This window comes from Dama dama, chromosome 7 (assembly GCF_033118175.1).
Source record: "Dama dama isolate Ldn47 chromosome 7, ASM3311817v1, whole genome shotgun sequence".
NCBI classification, from domain to species: domain Eukaryota; kingdom Metazoa; phylum Chordata; class Mammalia; order Artiodactyla; family Cervidae; genus Dama; species Dama dama.
The window spans coordinates 29,193,177-29,212,108 of record NC_083687.1 but is presented as its reverse complement, the minus strand read 5'-3'; the positions used below and the strand labels follow the sequence as shown (position 1 = coordinate 29,212,108).

The following is an 18,932-nucleotide window of genomic DNA, read 5'->3' as shown; positions in this document are numbered from 1 at the left end:
TGGATCTCTAGAGGGAATCTGAGGAAATCATGGCCTGGAGAGAGACTGAGTCCTTTCCTGTCAACCCCTCTCATTCCAATGCCCCGCTACCAGCACTACTGGTTGGGTCTGGGTGCCTGTGTGTTTATAGCATGTACACACATACATCTGCCCAGGAGGACCCCACGTGGCTCATAAATGGCTCAGACACACGGCTCCTTTGTTGGTCCCAGAAAACAAGATACTAAGAAAACTGTCTCTTCCTGCCTGTGCATGCATGCTCAGTCACTTCAGTCATGTCCAACTCTTTGTGACGCCAGGGACTACAGCCCACCAGGCTTCTCTGTCTATGGAATTTTCCCGGGAAGAATTCTGGAGTGGGTTGCCATTTCTCCTTTTAACCCAGTCTCCTGAACTGTCAGGTGGATTCTTTACCACTGAGCCACCTGGGAAACCTGTCTCTTACACTCACTCCCATAAAAACTGAACTACACTAGCTTTTTGCTTTTTATAGGCTCTAACAGAAATTGTATCATTTAGGAGATTAGACACATCGTCGTGGACCCACAGAGGAAACTGACCTCAGTGTCCCTTGTTCCTCTCTGATCAACAAGGTAAAGCTCAGGTCCCACTTTGGCTTTACCTCTGCCTCTAAACGAGGTGCCCAAATTCACTTGTCTCATGAAACAAAACACATCCAGAAAACATCACAGGCAGAAGAACTTTGTCAATTTCAACCAAAATATGGAGAACTCTGTCCAACCTCCACAGCACCTGAGGCCCCTCCTTCCTACCCCAGACAGAATAGTGGCAGAACCTTGCAGCATGAAAGATAGCAGCCATGGCGTTGGCAAGGTTTCTGGCTCCTCTTCCGTGAAAGGGCAGAGAAGCACTGCCCAAACCCCTCTACTGGGACACAGCCCAGGTAAACAGCGGCAGTCACATCTGACCCTCAGCACAGCAGCAAGCCCAGCACTCTTCCTGGCTCCCAAGCCTTCCCAAGGTGACCCTGCCTCATCCAGGGTGGGCAGCCCTCCTGGGCCCCTCAATCCCCACCCTGGGGAGGTGTGCAATGACGAGCAGAGTCTTCAGGTCTCTGGCAGGCGGAGGAGGGTTCCAGAAGTGGTGGAAACACTGTGCAAGAAAAAGAGAAGGCTGGGGCTGGGTTCCTGAGTTCTGGAGAACTCGGAACTTGGCCAGGAATGTTCCCAGGTTCCAGAAGACAGGAGAGGGACTGGGCTTTGCTTATGAAGGAAGCACAAGGAGGGAGGAAATCCAACCGGAGGTCATTGCTCTGTCATCTTCCAGAGGCTGGGGCGCAAGACTCACCAGTCCACCAGCTGGGCCCCAGTGAGGTCGTGCATGTGGTAGGCGAGGCCGAGTCGCATTGAGGTAGGTGCCCACTGGCCCAGGAGTTCTGAAAGGAGTAGCTCTGGGTACTGGCCTTGGTGAGAAGCAGCTCATGGCTGCTCATGGTGCAAGCCACCCGCCCGGCCAGCTTCACGGTGCCCGCCTCGTCCACGTACCCCAGGGTTCGGAGCACCTGCAAGGATAGCGGGGTTGGGAGCCGGCAGACGGCTTCCCCGCCAGACCCGCAGCCCAGTCCCGCCCCCCACCTCTACTCGCTGGTGGTACTCGGGGAGCAGCAGCAGCGACTGGTCTGACAGCAGGAAGCGCAGCCGCTCCATCTCCTTCTGGATCTGCATCCGCTCCCGCAGCTTCAGGTACTGCGAGGAGGCAAGGGCAGGGGCTTGTAAGCCTCCTCCCTGACCTCAGCAGGGGAGCTGAGGACCAGGGCTGGGACGGAACGGCCAGTCTGCAGCGGATGAGAGGGAAAGCCGTCCCTCCCAGCGGGGGAGCTCACATCGAGGGACCCACCTGGGCAGGGAAACGGGGACTGTGCACGCACTGAGCCCCCCGGATCAGCTCCTCCAGCTTCCGGGCCCGGAGCCCCCCTTCGACCACAGACACATCCTTGAGCTGCAGGTCATTGACAGGGTCGAGGGTGGGGGGTCCTGTGGGGTGCGCCTGAGCCAGTCGTAGCAGTTCCTGGACAGCAGTGGTCACGGCCGCAGAGGGCGGACTGAGGCAGGGTCACCTTGGGAAAGTTCGGGAGCCAGGTTGAGTGCTGGGCTTGCTGCTGTGTAGAGCGTCAGATGTGACTGCTGCTGTTGACCTGGGCTGTGTCCCGGTCAAGGCTTTCGGGCAGTGCTTCTCTGACCTTTCATGGAAGTGGAGCCAGAAGCCTTGCCAAGGCCATGACTGCTGTCTTTCATGCAGGAAGGTGCTGCCATTATTCTGTTTGGGGTAGGAAGGAGGGGTCTCTAAGGAAGCTGTGGAAGTTGCAGAGTTCTACTCCCTATTTTGATTGAAACTGACAAAGTACCCTTGCCTGTGATGCTTTTTGGATGTCTTTTGTTTCATGAGACATGTGAGTTTGGGCATTTCGTTTAGGGGTAGAAGTAAAGCCAAAGTGGGCCCTGAGCTTTGCCTTGTTGATCAGAGAGGAACAAGGGACACTAAGGCCAGTTTCCCCTGTGGGAGGGTGAGGATGTGTCTGATCTCCCAAACAACAGAATTTCTGTTAGAACCTACAAAAAGCAAAAAGCTGATGTAGTTCAGGTTTTGTGGGGGTTATTGTAAGAGACAGGTTTCCCAGGTGGCTCAGTGGTAACAAATCCATCTGCCTGTTGAGGAGACTGGGTCAGGAAGATCCCCTAGAGGAGGAAATGGCAACCTACTCCAGTATCCTTCCCGAGAAAATTCCATAGACAGAGGAGCCTGGTGGGCTACAGACCTTGTGTCACAGAGTTGGACATGACTGGAGCGACCAAGCATGCATACACAGGCAGGAAGAGACAGTTTTCTTAGTATCTTGTTTTAGGGATAAACAAAGATGCCATGTGTCTGAGCCATTTATGAGCCACGTGGGGTCCTCCTGGGCAGATGTATGTGTGTACATGCTATAAACACACAGGCACCCAGACCCAACCAGTAGTGCTGGTAGCGGGGCATTGGAATGAGAGGGGTTAACAGGGAAGGACTCAGTCTCTCTCCAGGCCATGATTTCCTCAGATTCCCTCAAGAGCTCAAGGCTTCTGGGAAGCCCCCGTCCCAGTTCTGGGTCTGGGGCCAGTTGCAGTTCTTGCTTGTCACGTGATTTCCCGGCTTATCTGGCCTAGGGGAGGAGCAAGGTCCAGAGTCAAAACTCTGCTCCAAGCCCTGGGGTAACGAGAAAGGAGCAGGCAGGCAGGCGGGTCTGAACCCCTCGGGTCCTCCAGCCATGAGGCTGCTCTGGGGTCTGATCTGGGCATCTGGCTTCTTCGCCTTGTCTCTGCAGAAGCCCAGGTCCTGGAGGCAGGATGCAGAAAGCTTGAACAGGGCCAGGGCTGGCGAGGGGAGAGTGGGCTCAGAGGGTCCTGATTCGGGGGGAGGGGTGGAGGCTGGCTGCTGACTCGCACCTGTTCTTCCCAGGTTGCTCCTGTTTTCTCCTTCTGTGGTTCGCATAGGGGTCCCCCTGTCTGTGGCCGTGAAACTCCAGGATGCTCCTTCAGGACAGGTGGTGAGAGGATCCGTGTTCCTGAGGAACCCATCCCACATTAATGAGCTCTGCTCCCGGAAGGTGGATTTCAGCCTCAGCTCAGACAGAGACTTCATACTCCTCAACCTCCCGGTAACGGCCCCACTCCCTCCTGTTGCCGCCCAGTGCCTCCCCTTCTGTTCTCCTCTGTCTTCTTGGAAACATCTTTGTCTTCTCATCCCCCTGCTCCCTTCCTCCCCTCCCACCCCTGTGGTACTTTGTCTTTTAGTCTGTCTTTTCCCTTCTGCTCTGTCTCTGACCCACTCCCTGTCCCTCTCCTCACAGATTCCGCAGGAACGGGCCAGGATCTGTCGCCTCCATCTCCTCCGCGGAGCCCCCAAGGTCCAGCTGATGGTGCAGTCATCATGGCTAAGGGACTCTCTGTCCAAACAGACAGACATGCAGGGTGTCAACCTGCTGTTCTCCTCTCGCCGGGGGCACCTCTTCCTGCAGACTGACCAGCCCGTTTATAACCCTGGCCAGCGAGGTGAGTCTCGGTGCCAGGGCCTCCACCTTTCATGCCTTCCCAGCCACTTGAGTGAGGTAGCCTGAAGCCCCTGACAGGAAGGCTGCTTTGCAAACATTTGTTCTCCTTCCCTTCACTTTCTGGGAGGGGGTCAGGGGTCCAGGGCCCACCCTCTCGTGGCTTCTGCTCACCTCCTCATCCTATATTTCCAGTTCGCTACCGAGTCTTTGCTCTGGATCAGAAGATGCGCCCGGCCACTGACATCCTCACGGTCACGGTGGAGGTGAGCCCCCGACCTCTGACCTTCCTAATGGGCCAGGGCTGCTGAACTGGCTTCTGACCGTGACTGCTTCACTCCCATTGCAGAACTCTCAAGGCTTCCGCGTGCAGAAAAGGGAAGTGGTTGCTCCCTCCTCCATCTTCCAGGACAACTTTTTGATCCCAGACATCTCAGCGTGAGCATCTCTCTCACAGACTACCCCACTGACACTTCTCTAACTCCCACTTCCCACAGCTGGCCAATTACATACTGCACCTGAGCTCCCTCAGCCCCTGGATAGCCCCGTAGTCTCTTCCTAGGGAGCTGGGTCAGCGGTTGTCAGTGGACCTCTTACACAAGTGGGCTGAGTCTCTCCTTTATCCGTCCTCAGGCCAGGAACATGGAAAATCTCAGCCCGATTCTCAGACAGCCTGGATTCCAATAGCAGCACCCAGTTTGAGGTGAAGAAATACGGTGAGAGCTAGAGACATGAGGGACAAGCACCCCTTTTCTGCAAGGACGAAGGGGTGGAGCAGAGGTGGGGGTGCAGAGTCAGGGAAGGGAGACGCTGCTGCCACAGCCCCGAGGGGAGGGAAATATCTTAAGGGTCCTTTCATGAGAGTCTGATCTGCCTCCCTTGGCCCTGGGTCAGTTCTTCCCAACTTTGAGGTGAAGATCATTCCTGAAAATCCCTACATCCTGACGACGCCTGGCTTTCTTAGTGACATCCAAGTGATCATCCAGGCCAGGTAACTCCCCCTTGCTCACGGTCCCTCACACTGGGCCTGGTGCCAGGACGCCCCATGCAGCGTGAACATGCTGTGGAACCCCACTTCCCTCCCTCGCCCCAGCCCTCAGCCACTCTTCTGAATCTCTCCTTGGTGGCAGGTACATCTACGGGAAGCCAGTGCAGGGGGTGGCATATGTGCGCTTTGGGCTCCTGGGTGAGGACGGTGAAAAGACTTTCCTGCGGGGCCTGGAGAGTCAGACCAAGGTAGGAAGGAGGGTTGAGGTGTGTGAGGTGGGTGAGGAGAGTGAGGCAGCGTGAGGAGGTGAGGTGGGAGACTCGAGTCTCATCCTCTGTCCTGTCTTCTTCTTTGCCCCAGCTGGTGGATGGCCAGTGCCAAATTTCCCTCCAAAAGGCTGAGTTTCAGGGTGTGCTGGAGAAGCTTCATATTAGCATTAATGACCTCCCAGGGCTGCGCCTCTATGTTGCGGCAGCCGTTATTGAGTCTCCAGGTGAGTGGCTTCCCCTGATTTTAACCTTGGACCCTCACCTCTGACCTCTGAGCTGACCTCTGTTCTCTAGTACCAACGCCATCCAGCTTCCCCTTAACTGGGACACGAAGTCAGGAAAGACCCAGAGGACTCTCTCTACAACTGCATTTCTGAGCTGTTTCTGGGAAAGGTGACCTTCCTACTGTCTCAAAATATTCTTTTCCATGCATCCATCCACGCATCCCTCCATCTATCCCTCTGTCTAAAACACATTCCTCCATCCATCCATCTATCCATCTATCCATCCATCCATCAATCCATCTATCCAGCCAGCCATCCACCCATCTCATCCATATATCCATCTATCCATCCATCCATGTATCTGTCATCCATACATCTATCAGCAGAGGTGTGTTATACACCATCTGTGTGCTGTTTCCTGTGTTGGCCTCAGGAAACATAGAGATGAGTAGGAGGCAGCTTGACCCTGAAAAGTTCAACTTTGGTGGAGGGAAACACTAGAGCGCCCCTTCACCGCCCACAGCACTCCTTTTCCTCTTTGCCCAGGTATCTGTGTCCACCTTTCTCCACACTGTATCTTGCAGGAGGAGAGTTGGAGGAGACAGAGCTCACGTCCTGGCGTTTCGTGTCATCTCCTTTCTCCTTGGATCTAAGCAAAACCAAGCAGCAGCTTATACCCGGGGTCCCCTTCCTGCTGCAGGTTTCTTCTGGAAGGGGGAGGATGAGCAGTGGGGGCAGGGAGTGGGGGACAGGAGGGCACAGAGTCCCACTGACTGCACTCTTCCCTCTGCCCCTCCCTGTTTACCTAGGCCCGGGTCCGTGACATGTCAGGCACCCCAGCCTCTGGCATCCCCGTCAAAGTGTCTGCCAAGTTGTTTTCTGGATCTACTTCTAAAAACGAGGACTTTGAACGGAACACAGATGGGAGTGGCCAAGTCATTGTTTCCATTGGTGTTCCTCCAACCATCTCAGAAGTGCAGCTCTCGGTAGGACCCCACGCTCACGGGAGTAGGTGGGCTAGGAGAGAAGCTTCCCAGGCTGGCAGGTGGAGGGGGGGGAAGCTGGACCCTGGGCCCTTTCCATTGACCCTGCGACCCCTGACCTCTCTCCAGGTGTCTGCAGGCTCCCCACACCCTGCCATAGGCGGTCTCACTGTGAAAGCCCCCCTGTCCAGAAGCTCTGGGTTTCTGTCCATTGAGTGGCAGAATCCTCGACCTCTTAAAGTTGGAGAGACTCTTAACCTAAACCTGCAGGCCGTGGGCATCAGTGGGAGCTTCTCACACTTCTACTACATGGTGCGCATGACTGGGCTACAGGGGAGGACAGGGGTGGGAGGGTCTCAAGCAGGAAGGAGCCCTCAGGGTGGGTGGTGGTCTCAGGGCTCAGGATGGGCAGTGAGGAGCACCCTGCTCTCCCCCAGATCCTGTCCCGGGGCCAGATCGTGTCTGTCCATCGAGAGCCCAAGAGACACCTGACCTCCATCTCCGTGTTTGTGGACCATCACCTGGTGCCCTCCTTCCACCTCGTGGCCTTCTACTATCATGGGGGTGTCCCGGTGGCCAACTCCCTGCGAGTGGACGTCCAGGCTGGAACCTGTGAGGGGAAGGTAACTGGCATCGGAAGAGATGGTGTGTGTGCGTGTGCTGGGAGGATTAAGAGAAAAGACTGGATGACTGCAAATGGGGTGATTTAGTTTGGGGTGCACTGAGGATGCACAAGACTGAAAGAATTCTCCCCACCCTGACTGCCCCCACCTGCCACCTCTGCCAGCTGGAGCTGAACGTGGACAGTTCCAAGGCGTATCGTCCTGGGGACACCGTAAAACTCAACCTGCAAACAGAGTCTCGAGCCCTGGTGGCCCTGGGAGCTGTGGACACGGCACTGTATGCTGTGGGTGGCAAGTCCCACAAACCCCTCGACATGGTCAAGGTTGGTCAAGTCCTCTCTCTGATCCTCCGTTCCCTCCGAGCTCATCCTCCTGCTGCCTGAAGCCCACGTCAGCCACTAGAACTCACTCACCTGGACTGTTCTCAATCCTCCCTCGAGCCGTGGCCCCGGTGGCCTCTGTTTCCACTCTCTGTGTCTCTCTTGTACTTGTCTGGACCCTGCCCTCTCACCTGCAGCTGAGTATGTGATCGTGGCCAAGTCTCTCTTGCCTCTGCAGCATCTCTCCTTTTCTCGCCAGGTCTTTGAAGCTATGAACAGCTATGACCTTGGCTGTGGTCCTGGCGGTGGAGACAGTGCCCCTCAAGTGTTCAAGGCAGCCGGTCTGGCCTTTTCTGATGGAGACCATTGGACTGAAATCAGAAAGAGTGAGGACAGAGGAGGAAGGGGAGTGGGTGGTGGGAGGATAAGGAAGAAGGAGGGGCTTGAGGGGGAAAGACAGGAAGAGGAGGGGTGGAAGGGCTGGGCTGGGAGGGGGAGACTCAGCGGGGAGTGGGAGGCCCTGCACCCTCTGGCTGACTGCAGTCCTGGTCTCTACCAGGTCTGAGCTGTCCGAAGGAGTCAAAGCCTCGGAAAAAGAGAAACGTGAACTTCCAAAAGGCAATTAATGAGAAGCGTGAGTTGAGGGTGCCCATGAAATTCTCTAGGGCATCCCTGGTGGCTCAGATGGTAAAGAATCTGCCTGCAATGCATGAGACCTGGGTTCGATCCCTGGGTTGGAAAGATTGCCTGAAGAAGGGAATGGCTACCAGCTCCAGTATTCTTGCCTAGAGAATTCCATGGACAGAGAGGCCTGGTGGGCTACAGGCCGTGGGTCAAAAAGAGTTGGACATGCCTAAGTGACTAAGACACATGAAGTTTTCCACTTGGGCCCAAGGGTCAGGATGCAGGTCTGCCTGTTGGGTCCGCTGCTCCCGAGTGAGCCTGTGCATGGTGTCCGGGCTAAAAATACAGACACCATAGTTCTGGGGTGAGACCGAGGGCGGGGGGCGGTGCTCTGCTTTTACCACCTTCAAATACCTCGTCTCTTAGGGTGAGTCCTGGTACATCTAGAGGTCGGGCCGGGGGATGAGGTGTGCCTCACGCTGACCCTCACCTGGTCCTGCAGTGGGCCAGTACACTTCCCCCGAAGCCAAGCGCTGCTGCCTGGACGGGTTGACGCGGCTGCCCATGGTGCGCACCTGTGAGCAGCGGGCAAACCGGGTACAGCCGCCGGCCTGCCGCGAGCCCTTCTTGTCCTGCTGCCAGTTTGCTGAGAGCCTGCGCAAGAAGGCCCGGACCAGGGGCCAGGTGGGCCTGGCCCGAGGTGAGGAGCTGGGTGGGGCTGGGGGACTGGCCAGGGCCCCTGGAGGGTCAGGACGGCCTTCTCAACACTGACCTGCATGGTGTCCTCCCCGCAGCCATGGAGCTCCTGCGGGAGGAGGACCTGATCGAAGAGGATGACATCCCCGTGCGCAGCTTCTTCCCTGAGAACTGGCTTTGGAAAGTGGAAGAAGTGGACCGCTCATCCCAGTGAGGGCGCGCGCGGGGCCTGGCCTTGTCTCTGGGCTGTGTCTGGGGCCCGCCCAGCGTGTGACCCAGCTTCTCACCTTTCCCACCGCAGATTGCGACTGCTGCTCCCAGACTCTCTGACCACGTGGGAGATCCACGGCGTGAGCCTGTCCAAAAGCACAGGTGCGGTCACCGTGCTGGGGCCCTTGGCCTCCCTGTTCCATGCTCCCTGGACGGAGGCTCCCTGCTTGGTCCTTTGCTCTTGGTACAGGAAGGAGGGGCAGAGACCTGGAGATGTCTGCATGCCGAACATAGGGCCAAAAGCCAGAGAGCAGCTGGCAGGGATGGGTGGGAAGTGGGGGGACCAGGGGCAGCCCCTGCCCCTCACTGCTGGGATCCCCTGGGTGTGATGCCCCCCAGGCCTCTCATATGTGCCCACTCTCCATCAGGCTTGTGTGTGGCCACCCCGGCCAGACTCCGAGTGTTCCGTGAATTCCACATGCACCTCCGCCTGCCGCTCTCTGTCCGCCGCTTTGAGCAGCTCGAGCTGCGACCAGTCCTCTACAACTACCTGGATAGAGATCTGACCGTGAGGCCCCTTGGGGGCTGAGCGCACGGTGGTGGAGGGGATTGGGGCAGGTGAGCGGTGGGGAGCCTGACTGGGCTGGGACTCTGGCCCTCCCTGTCTTCCTGCCCCCAGGTGAGCGTCCACGTGTCCCCAGTGGAGGGGCTGTGCCTGGCCGGGGGCGGAGGGCTCGCCCAGCAGGTGCAGGTGCCCGCGGGCTCTGCCCGGCCCGTTGGCTTCTCTGTGGTGCCCATCGCAGCTGCTGCCGTGTCCCTGAAGGTGGTGGCTCGAGGATCCTTAGATTTCCCTGTGGGGGACGCAATATCTAAGATTCTACAGGTCGAGGTGAATGGAACCCCCCTGAGACTAGGTCCCCAGCTCCCAGATTCACCCCCTACTCTGTCCCTCTCTCTGCATGACGCCTGAGGCCACCCCCAAACCCAACACTTTGGTTCATTTGCATCTCCCACAATTCTGGTGCAACTGTGTTCCTGAAGTTCCAACTCCGGGTCCTGAGGAGTGTACACTGGGAGGGGCAGGCTGTAGCCTGTGTGGTCTCTCACAGCTACGTGTCCTCTCCACAGAGAGAAGGGGCCATTCACAGGGAGGAGCTGGTCTATGAACTCAACCCCCTGGGTGAGTGACCTCCACTCACAGACATCAGTGTCCTGGGGGGTGGTGGGGGGCAGAGGGTGTGGACAGCAGGACAGACTGCTGACTCCCCTCATCTTCCCAGACCCCCGAGGCCGGACTTTGGAAATTCCTGGCAACTCTGATCCCAATATTATCCCTGAAGGAGATTTCAAGAGTGTTGTCAGCGTCACAGGTGGGAGTGTCCTCCAGTCCCTTCCTGGTGCCCACCCTTGGATTCATGTGAAACATGGGCACTTCTGTTTGATCCCGAGACTCGATGACCCTCCAACCCTGGCCCCCAGTCATGCTCTCTTGACCCTCCATCCTGTCCCTCCTCATAGCCTCGGATCCACTGGAAGCTTTGGGCTCTGAGGGGGCCTTGTCACCAGGAGGCGTGGCCTCCCTCCTGAGGCTTCCCCAAGGCTGCGGGGAACAAACCATGACGCTGTTGGCTCCAACACTGGCTGCTTCCCGCTACCTGGACAAGACCGAGCAGTGGAGCATGCTGCCTCCTGAGACCAAGGACCGCGCCGTGGATCTCATCCAGAAAGGTTCTGAGTGCAGCGGCAAGCAGGAGTGAGGGCCAGGAGAGGGCAATTAATGGGAGCTGGGCAGCCCAGGTGGCCAGAGCAGGGAAGAGAGATGTGGTCCCCAGTGGAAATGGAGAGCGTGGCCTGGCCACAACAGTGGGGGAGTCGGTGTGACCTCAGCTGCCTCTCCTCTCCAAGGCTACACGCGGATCCAGGAGTTTCGAAAAGGAGATGGTTCCTATGGGGCTTGGTTACATCGGGACAGTAGCACCTGGTGAGTTTGTGGGAGTGTCCTGGGTGTGTGGGAGGGGCCAGGGCTGGTGGGGGCAGAGCCAGCTATTTTGGCAGGGCAAATAGGAACCCCAGTAGTGGTCCCATGTCCCCTGTAGCATCCAGTTGCTCTCCCAAGCCATGCCTTCCTCCCCTCTAGGCTAACGGCCTTTGTGCTGAAGATACTGAGTTTGGCCCAGGATCAGGTAGGCGGCTCACCAGAAAAGCTGCAGGAGACGGCCATGTGGCTGCTGTCGCAGCAACGGGATGATGGCTCATTCCATGACCCCCATCCAGTAATGGATAGGAGCATGCAGGTACGGGGCTGGGAGACTGTACCAAGAACACAGGAGGGAAAAGTTGTCCTGACCCTCCCCACTCCCAGTTGATGCCCCCTATTCTCCCTACTACAACCAGGGAGGCTTAGTGGGAAGCGATGAGACTGTGGCGCTCACAGCCTTCGTGGTCATTGCCCTTCACCACGGGCTGGCGGTCTTCCCAGACAAGAATTCAGAGCAGTTGAGGAGAGTGGTAAGGCACTCGCGTGTTAGCCCTTTGCTAATCCCCTTTCCCCTCAGAAGCCCAGTCTACAGATCTCCCCACCACACACACTTTCTTCCAGGAAAATTCCATCTCAAGAGCAAACACCTTCTTGGGGGCGAAAGTAACTTCTGGGCTCCTGGGCTCCCATGCCTCCGCCATCACGGCCTACGCCCTATCACTGACCGAGGCCCCCGAGGACGTGCGGAGTATTGCCCACAACAACCTCATGGCCATGGCCCAGGACATTGGTGGTGAGGGGGTCCTGGCAGTGAGCCTGGGTCTTGGGAGAGCTTGAGACCCCTGAGTATGTCCAAAGGGGGAAACGGAACTAATGGAGGCTCTCGGAGGGAATCAGAGCAGACGCATGGGTGACTGGGAAATCAGGAGAGACTAAAGGGGCAGTGTCAAAGGGCCAGATGACTAAGATCCTCCCCCGTTCACCTGTGGGTCTCCTTTCACTCCAGATATGCTGTACTGGGGCTCAGTCACCACTTCTCCAAGCAACGTCCTGTCACCCACTCTGGCTCCTCGCAGCCCAGCAGACCCCATTCCCCAGGCCCCGGCCCTGTGGATTGAAACCACGGCCTACGGCCTGTTACACCTGCTGCTATGGGAGGGCAAAGCTGAATTGGCTGACCAGGCTGCATCCTGGCTGACCCGCCAAGGCAGCTTCCAAGGGGGATTCCGCAGCACCCAGGTAGGGGCTGTCCTGGGGTTCTAGGGTGGCTGGTCCTGAGACCGAGTACCTGAGTCCTGGTCCATTTTCCCTAGGACACTGTTATGGCTCTGGATGCCCTGTCTGCATACTGGATCGCGTCCCACACCACCGAGGAGAAGGGGCTCAACGTGACCCTCAGCTCCTTGGGCCGCAGTGGGCTCAAGTCCCACGTGTTGCAGCTGACCAACCACCAAGTTGACAAGCTGGAGGAAGAGCTGCAGGTGAACCATGCCCTCACCTGGGTGACTGGGACATCTGGGCCTCCCTTGGCCAGGCCAGAAGCCATCCCCTGTCTGCCACCCCTGCTGAATCCCCACGGCCCCTCTTTCTGATAACTGTGTGGGAAGACTTACTGGCTTTGTGACCTGTAGCAAGTCACCCAACTGTGAGCTTCATTTATCTGATCTGAAAATGGTTCACGCAGCATCTACAGAGGGTTTACGAGATGGTGGAGAGAGAACGTGGGTGAAGGTAGAAAGTGTTGAAAAGTAAGGTGGGGAGAGGAGGTAGAGTTATTTTGGTGGAGGAGGTAAGTTGAAGCAACAGTGTGCCCTTCTGACATCTCTTTCCCTTTTCTGCTTGTGACAGTTTTCCCTGGGAAGCAAGATTAACGTGGAGGTGGGAGGAAACAGCAAAGGAACATTGAAGGTGAGCGCTGGTGGCACTGGGCGGCGGGGCCATCAGGGTGAAGCCGGGGTGTTGAGTGGGAGACCTGCAGGCAGAGCTCATGGTCTGGGAAGGAGGAGGAGACCCCTGGGTTGAGGTTCCCTGTGCTCTGTCCTGGGCACGTGCCCCTTCACTCTGCTCTCCTCCCTCACTAGGCGCCTGTCATCCCCTTCAGCCCCTCAGTGCTGATGCTCAAACACTTGGTGCCTCAACCCTAGTGTCTCCCCTGAGCTCTGAGCATCTCTGCCGTGGTTGTGCCCCAAACCTTCTCTTCCTCCTGTGTCTCTTGTCTGGCTGACAGAGTCCATCCCTGCAGGAGCGCAGTTGCCACTCCAGGGGCCATCTTAGTGGCCTCCACAATGCTAAGCTTCTCCTGGTGACCAGGGAAGACTTCTCCTGTTTCTTCCTAGCCCCGCCCACCTCCCCAGTAACTCCTCCTCTGCTTTCTTCCCGGCCCCGCCCACCTCCCTATTAACTCCTCCTCTGCTTTCTCCCCAGCCCGGCCTACCTCTCCAGTAACTCCTTCTCTGCTTTCTCCCCAGCCCCGCCCACCTCTCCAGTAACTCCTCCTCTACTTTCACTCCAGCCCCGCCCACCTCTCCAGTAACTCCTCCTCTGCTTTCACTCCAGCCCCGCCCACCTCTCCAGTAACTCCTCCTCTGCTTTCACTCCAGCCCCGCCCACCTCTCCAGTAACTTCGCCTCTGCTTTCACCCCAGAACAGCCCACCTCCCCAGTAACTCGGCCTCAGCTTTCTAGCTAGCACCGCCCACCTCCCCAGCTGGACAAATCCTCCTATGTAGACACATCTCCTACCTTTGAATGACCTTCAGGATCTTGTCCCACATGACAAACTCCTTTTCCTCCTTCAAGCCTGGGCCAGCAGCCTTTCCTGAACTTTCCATTAAAGCCTCTTTGGTGCTTCTGTACAGTGCTTGCCCCCATGCCAGGACCCTGCCCCCTCTCTCTCTCACCCAACACCTGGGTCCACTTGTATTTTTGGATGGGTCCAGGGGCAGAATGGGAAAGGGCAGAAAGCCTCAAAACACTTGGCCCAGGAGCTCAGAGATCCAGAGGCCTTCCATGTGGCTCTGGAGAGAGGTCTGTGGCCCTAAGTGTCCCCATGTCTCCTTCCCACCCCTTGATGAGCCAGGTTCTTCGAAGCTACAATGTTATGGACATGACAAACACGACCTGCCAGGATCTTCAGATTGAAGTGACAGTCATGGGCCACGTCGAGTACACGAGTGAGTGTTGGGGTCCCAGGCTGTGGGTCTCTGAGGGGGTGGTGCCAGGGCTGAGCCACAATGCTGTCCCCTCGCAGTGGAGGCTGAGGAGGACTACCAGGAATACGAGTATGAGGACTCTCCAGTGGGGGATGACCCTGAGGCCCACTCCCGGCCCGTGACACCCCTGCAGCTATTTGACGGTCGGAGGAACCGCCGTAGGAGGGAGGCCCCCAAGGCAGCTGAGGAACGGGAATCCAGGGTGCAGTACTCTGTGTGCATCTGGTGAGCCCTGGGGTGGCCCTGGGCATGTGGGTGCTGCTGGGCTGGGAGAGGGACGCAGGGCCGAGGTTGGGGCCGGGTGTCTACAGCCTGGCACCAGGCGTGGGGGAACCCAGACAACAGGCACGTGTCTCCACAGGCGGACTGGCAAGGTGGGGCTGTCGGGCATGGCCATTGCGGACATCACCCTCCTGAGTGGATTCCATGCCCTGCGGGCTGACCTGGAGAAGGTGTGATCAGCCACCCAGAGGGGCGCTTGTGCCCCAGGAGCCCGGCCCCATCCCCGCGGTAACCCCAGTTGCTGAGCCCTGTGATGTGCAGGGCGGCCGGGGGCTTCCTCCGTGTGACTCCCGGCTCCCGTTCCCCACAGCTGACCTCCCTCTCCGACCGTTACGTGAGCCACTTTGAGACCGAGGGTCCCCACGTCCTGCTGTACTTCGACTCGGTGAGCAAGGAGGGTGACAGAGGGGTGCCGAGCTGGCACTGCGTTTCCTGAGCTCGTGTTAGGAGGTTTCCCAGGAGGCAGGTGTATCAGCAGCTACTGCTCTGGGAGAGAACTTGTGGTGTGAGCAGGGAGACAGGACAGGAGGGGTCAGAGCCTTGGCCAGGGAGGTTCCCCGCTGCCTGCAGGGAGGTGGGGCTGAGCCCCTTCTGTGTCTTGGGGTCCAGGGCCAGTCAGCCGGGGAGGGCTTGAGAGAGCGCCTTTCTTAAATTTGAATTTATTTGTCGTGAGGGACTGCTTTTTTGTTGTTGAACTCCCCCTTTATTTGGTTTGTTTGTTTATGATATTCAAGTGTGTTTTGTCTTTTTTTTAAAATGAAGGCGGACCTAGATGAGTTTTTTCCCACCCCCCCATGGCCTTATTTGACTGACACACAGTTATCAACTCTCCGATGGCCCTCCAAAATTTTTTTTGAATATTTATTGTAACCTTTGGAGATAAATGTGAAAAATGTATGTTAATACTGTGATACCATTCACCATGTGTTTGTGGGTCGGGAAGGCCCTCTCTGCTCAGTGTGTGCAGAGGGGACAGACCCTGTTGGCTTGAGACCAGGCAGAGGGGTCTGGTTGAACACAGTGAAAAATGAGTAAGAGGTCAAGTCAGGGAGCTCACCGTGCAGCTTAGGAAGGAAACTCTTGTGGGATACCAGGCTGGACTGGAGCAGTGTGGCCATAAGGAGAAGAATCAGGGCTTACATGAGTGACGGGGTCAGAGAGGGTGGCAGAGGACAAGCACTTGCTGGTACCTAGGAGATAAATGAGGCCTTAGTTGTATCAGTGAGGCTACGGAGAGGGTGATTGGGTTTGGAGGGCAGGCAGAGGGAACTGGGAGAGTTTAATACATCCTGTAAAAATCCCAATACAAGAATCAGGCTGAACATTTGGTTCAGGAACCACGCTCCTGCAGAGTCTGGGGAGTGGTGAGACCACCCCAGGAGAGCACAGAGAAGGGGAAGGGACTGCGCTGGGGCCTGTGCCTCTGGGAGGGACAAGCGGGAAGCTCAGAAATGACCAGGTCAGAATCAGGGGTGGTCTGGAAGCTAGCCCTGAGGGCAGGGAGAGTTTTGTGAAGATGTGTCCATGAAGTGGGACTCTGTGAAGCCGCTCAGGGCCCCGGAGATGGGTGAGGTCACCATGTGAGCAGTGAAGTCAGCAGAGACCTTGGGGAGCAGTTTTTAGAAATCCCGAGGCTGGAAGGTAACAAATGGTGAAGGACACTGAAGATAAGATCGACCGGAACCAAACAGGCCAAGCAAATCCATCATAGCGGTCTGCAGGGCCCAGAGGTGGGTCCCTGACTCCCTACCCCCGCCTCCCCCATGGCAGGTCCCCACCTCCAGGGAGTGCGTGGGCTTTGGAGCAGTGCAGGAGGTGCCCGTGGGGCTGGTACAACCAGCCAGCGCCGTCCTGTATGACTACTACAACCCTGGTGAGGCACTGGGGACTCTCGGGAGGGTGGGGTTAGGTGGCAGTGAGGGGTGGCAAGCGAGTCCTGGGGGTCCATGGACTGGGGAGGCAGGGAGAGGCCAGTGCCCTAATGAAAGCCCCTCTCTGCTTTTTCCAGAGCACAAATGTTCTGTGTTTTATGGGGCACCACGTAAGAGCAAACTCTTGTCCACGTTGTGCTCTGCGGATGTCTGCCAGTGTGCTGAGGGTGAGACACCGGACCGGGGATCAGGGGTGGGAAGAGGCTTGGCTGGGGCCTACATGGTCTCACCTGGGCCCCTGACTTCAGGGAAGTGCCCTCGACAGCGCCGGGCCCTGGAGCGTGGGCAGCAGGACGTGGAGGGTTACCGGATGAAATTCGCCTGCTACTCTCCCCGAGTGGACTACGGTCAGTCTTCCCTCCCGGGCCCTGGCCCTGGCCCTGGCCCTGACCCTGACCCACCCACCCTCAAGGTCTCTTAGGTTGCGCCTGCACCTCTCAGCCCACAGACAGCCTTGTCACTCTGCACTGACCTCCTGTCCTCTTAGCCTGGGGATAACTAACCTTCCCTCCCTTCTCTTAAACCCCCCACAGCCTTCCAGGTTAAGGTTCTCCGAGAAGACAGCAGGGCTGCTTTCCGCCTCTTTGAGACCCATATCACCCAAGTCCTGCATTTCAGTAAGAGGGGGACAATAAGTGGGCAGGGCTGGGGGCCATACTGGGGAGCTGAGGTCTGGCTTTGGGGCCTTGGCGCCTGGAAGAGTGAAACTGCAGCCAGTCTGAGCTCAAAGCCCCTCAGCCTCTTCGAAGCCCTGGGCTTGTCCACAGACAGGAATGCAGTCCCACCTGCCCGCTGGGAGTGGTGAGGGTCAAATGCAGGCTTGGCCCAGAGCCCCCGGCCCCCTGCTGTCCTCCCCCCCTCTTCCCCTCTGACGACTCTGTGGACCTTCTCCCCTCAGCCAAGGATGCCAAGGCCACCGCTAATCAGACCAGAAACTTCCTGGTCCGAGCCTCTTGCCGCCTTCAGTTGGAACCTGGGAAAGAATATCTGATCATGGGTCTGGATGGGGCCACTTACGACCTCAAGGGAGAGTGAGTTCTCGGGACCCCTTGGTCTCCTCCTCTGCCCATGCCTCTCTAGGGAAACGGTCCCTTGTGCCCTCAGAATCCAGGTGCCTCAGGGTCTGCTCCTGACCCTCCACTGACCCCTGCTGACTGCCCCTTTGCCCGCAGCCCCCAGTACCTGCTGGACTCAAACAGCTGGATCGAGGAGATGCCCTCCAAGCGCATGTGCCAGAGCACCCGCCATCGGACACCCTGTGCCCAGCTCAACAGCTTCCTCGAGAAGTATGGTACGCAGGGCTGCCAGGTGTGAGGGCGCGCTCCCAGCTTCCCCAGGAGGAGCCGGAGCTGCGGAAAGGCGGTGCCTGGACTCCTGCCGTGCCCTGTGCCCTGACCAGAGCCCTAGGCAAAACCAGGGACTCAATAAAGGCCTTTGGCAGCAAAGTGTCCGTGTGTATTTCCAGGACTGAGACCAGCGTCCCCACCACCTGCTCCAGGTTCTGGGGGGTCCAGGCCCGGGTTGGCATCATCTAAGGCTCCCAGAGCCTGGGTGACTCTTGCAGCCACATAGTGACCATGGTGGGCAGCTGACCCTGCGCTCAGAGGATCCCGTGTCCACACTGAGACCTCCCTTTCACTCTGCCCGAAGGGCACTCCCTGTGCCTGTCAGCCTGTCACTGGGGCCTCAGGCGGGCACTGCACACCAGGCACCTCAGCCCTTCTGCTTCATGAGCAGCTCCCCAGCCGCATGTCCCCCACTGTGCTCATGCACGTGCCACTTCTGGGGTCTTGCTTCTGACCGAGACCTGCTCTGTTGAAGGCCCATTTGACACTGGATCTCTTTATCAGCAGCATTATGTAACTTTCCCAGAATTGTGCAATCCTCAGGTCTGATGATGCCTTCATCCAGATACTGATTTCAAACAGACTGAAAGGCCAACTTTGGTGTTTCTTAATACTCTGAGGGAACTACTGTTCCCCGGGGTCAACCCTCCCCACCTGCCTGCCTAGCTCTCCCCCATTATGGTAGCACTTCTTGGGTCTTCAGGGCTAACCTAGGAATTCATCTAGAGGAATGTGCTGAGGTCATTTTTGAGGGAAACTGAGCTAACTCAGCAGCCTGCCATTCAGTCATTCAACAGGAATTGTGGACCTCTCACTCCAGGCCATGCCCTGTTCCAGATCCCCATCTTGTGTGAATGGTGTGAGGTCAAGGAGCTGCATGGTTCTGTGGGGCCTCTGACCAGTTGAGGGCTTTTGAGAAGTGGGCTGGGGAGGCTTCCTGGAGGAGGTGACCTCTAAGTTGGACTCTGCAGGCTTATGAGTGAAGCAAAGGGAGTAGGAGTAGATGAGGGTATTTGAAGCAGAAGAAAAAACATAAAAAGCCCAGAGGCTGGGGACAGAATGGAGCACTTTTGGGGGCATTGTATATCATTTATCATGTCTGGAATTAGGATTTGGCAGTGGTGTGGAAGAGACGAGCTTGGCAAGATACATGGTGTCAGTTATGAAGCGGTATTCACAAGCAGGCCAGCAGGCCAGGTCACTCT

At 57.4% G+C, this 18,932-nt stretch overlaps 2 protein-coding genes across 2 annotated transcripts; one reads left to right on the top strand and one right to left on the bottom strand.

The window, feature by feature from the left end:
- Positions 1-1,024: 1,024 nt before the first annotated feature.
- LOC133059253 (superkiller complex protein 2-like) lies at positions 1,025-2,994 on the bottom strand. The gene is made up of 5 exons (XM_061146254.1): positions 2,972-2,994; positions 1,858-2,062; positions 1,596-1,706; positions 1,309-1,522; positions 1,025-1,113 (listed from the first exon to the last, which is right to left on the bottom strand). Exons 1-5 carry the CDS (start codon positions 2,992-2,994, stop codon positions 1,025-1,027), a joined length of 642 nt encoding a protein of 213 aa, XP_061002237.1.
- A 175-nt stretch (positions 2,995-3,169) lies between these two features.
- On the top strand, positions 3,170-17,826 carry LOC133059629 (complement C4-like). Its single transcript, XM_061147018.1, has 41 exons — positions 3,170-3,327; positions 3,454-3,652; positions 3,845-4,046; positions 4,238-4,308; positions 4,392-4,480; positions 4,676-4,758; positions 4,937-5,033; positions 5,173-5,278; positions 5,391-5,523; positions 6,108-6,223; positions 6,333-6,509; positions 6,636-6,818; positions 6,944-7,129; positions 7,294-7,452; positions 7,709-7,835; positions 8,009-8,083; positions 8,576-8,773; positions 8,868-8,979; positions 9,071-9,141; positions 9,408-9,547; positions 9,659-9,868; positions 10,108-10,159; positions 10,260-10,349; positions 10,498-10,707; positions 10,885-10,960; positions 11,117-11,273; positions 11,374-11,487; positions 11,579-11,750; positions 11,964-12,196; positions 12,271-12,438; positions 12,806-12,865; positions 14,036-14,129; positions 14,207-14,393; positions 14,530-14,620; positions 14,761-14,835; positions 16,221-16,323; positions 16,459-16,548; positions 16,630-16,728; positions 16,915-16,998; positions 17,280-17,412; positions 17,554-17,826. Exons 1-41 carry the CDS (start codon positions 3,263-3,265, stop codon positions 17,693-17,695), a joined length of 5,229 nt encoding a protein of 1,742 aa, XP_061003001.1. The 5' UTR covers positions 3,170-3,262; the 3' UTR covers positions 17,696-17,826.
- Positions 17,827-18,932: the final 1,106 nt, after the last annotated feature.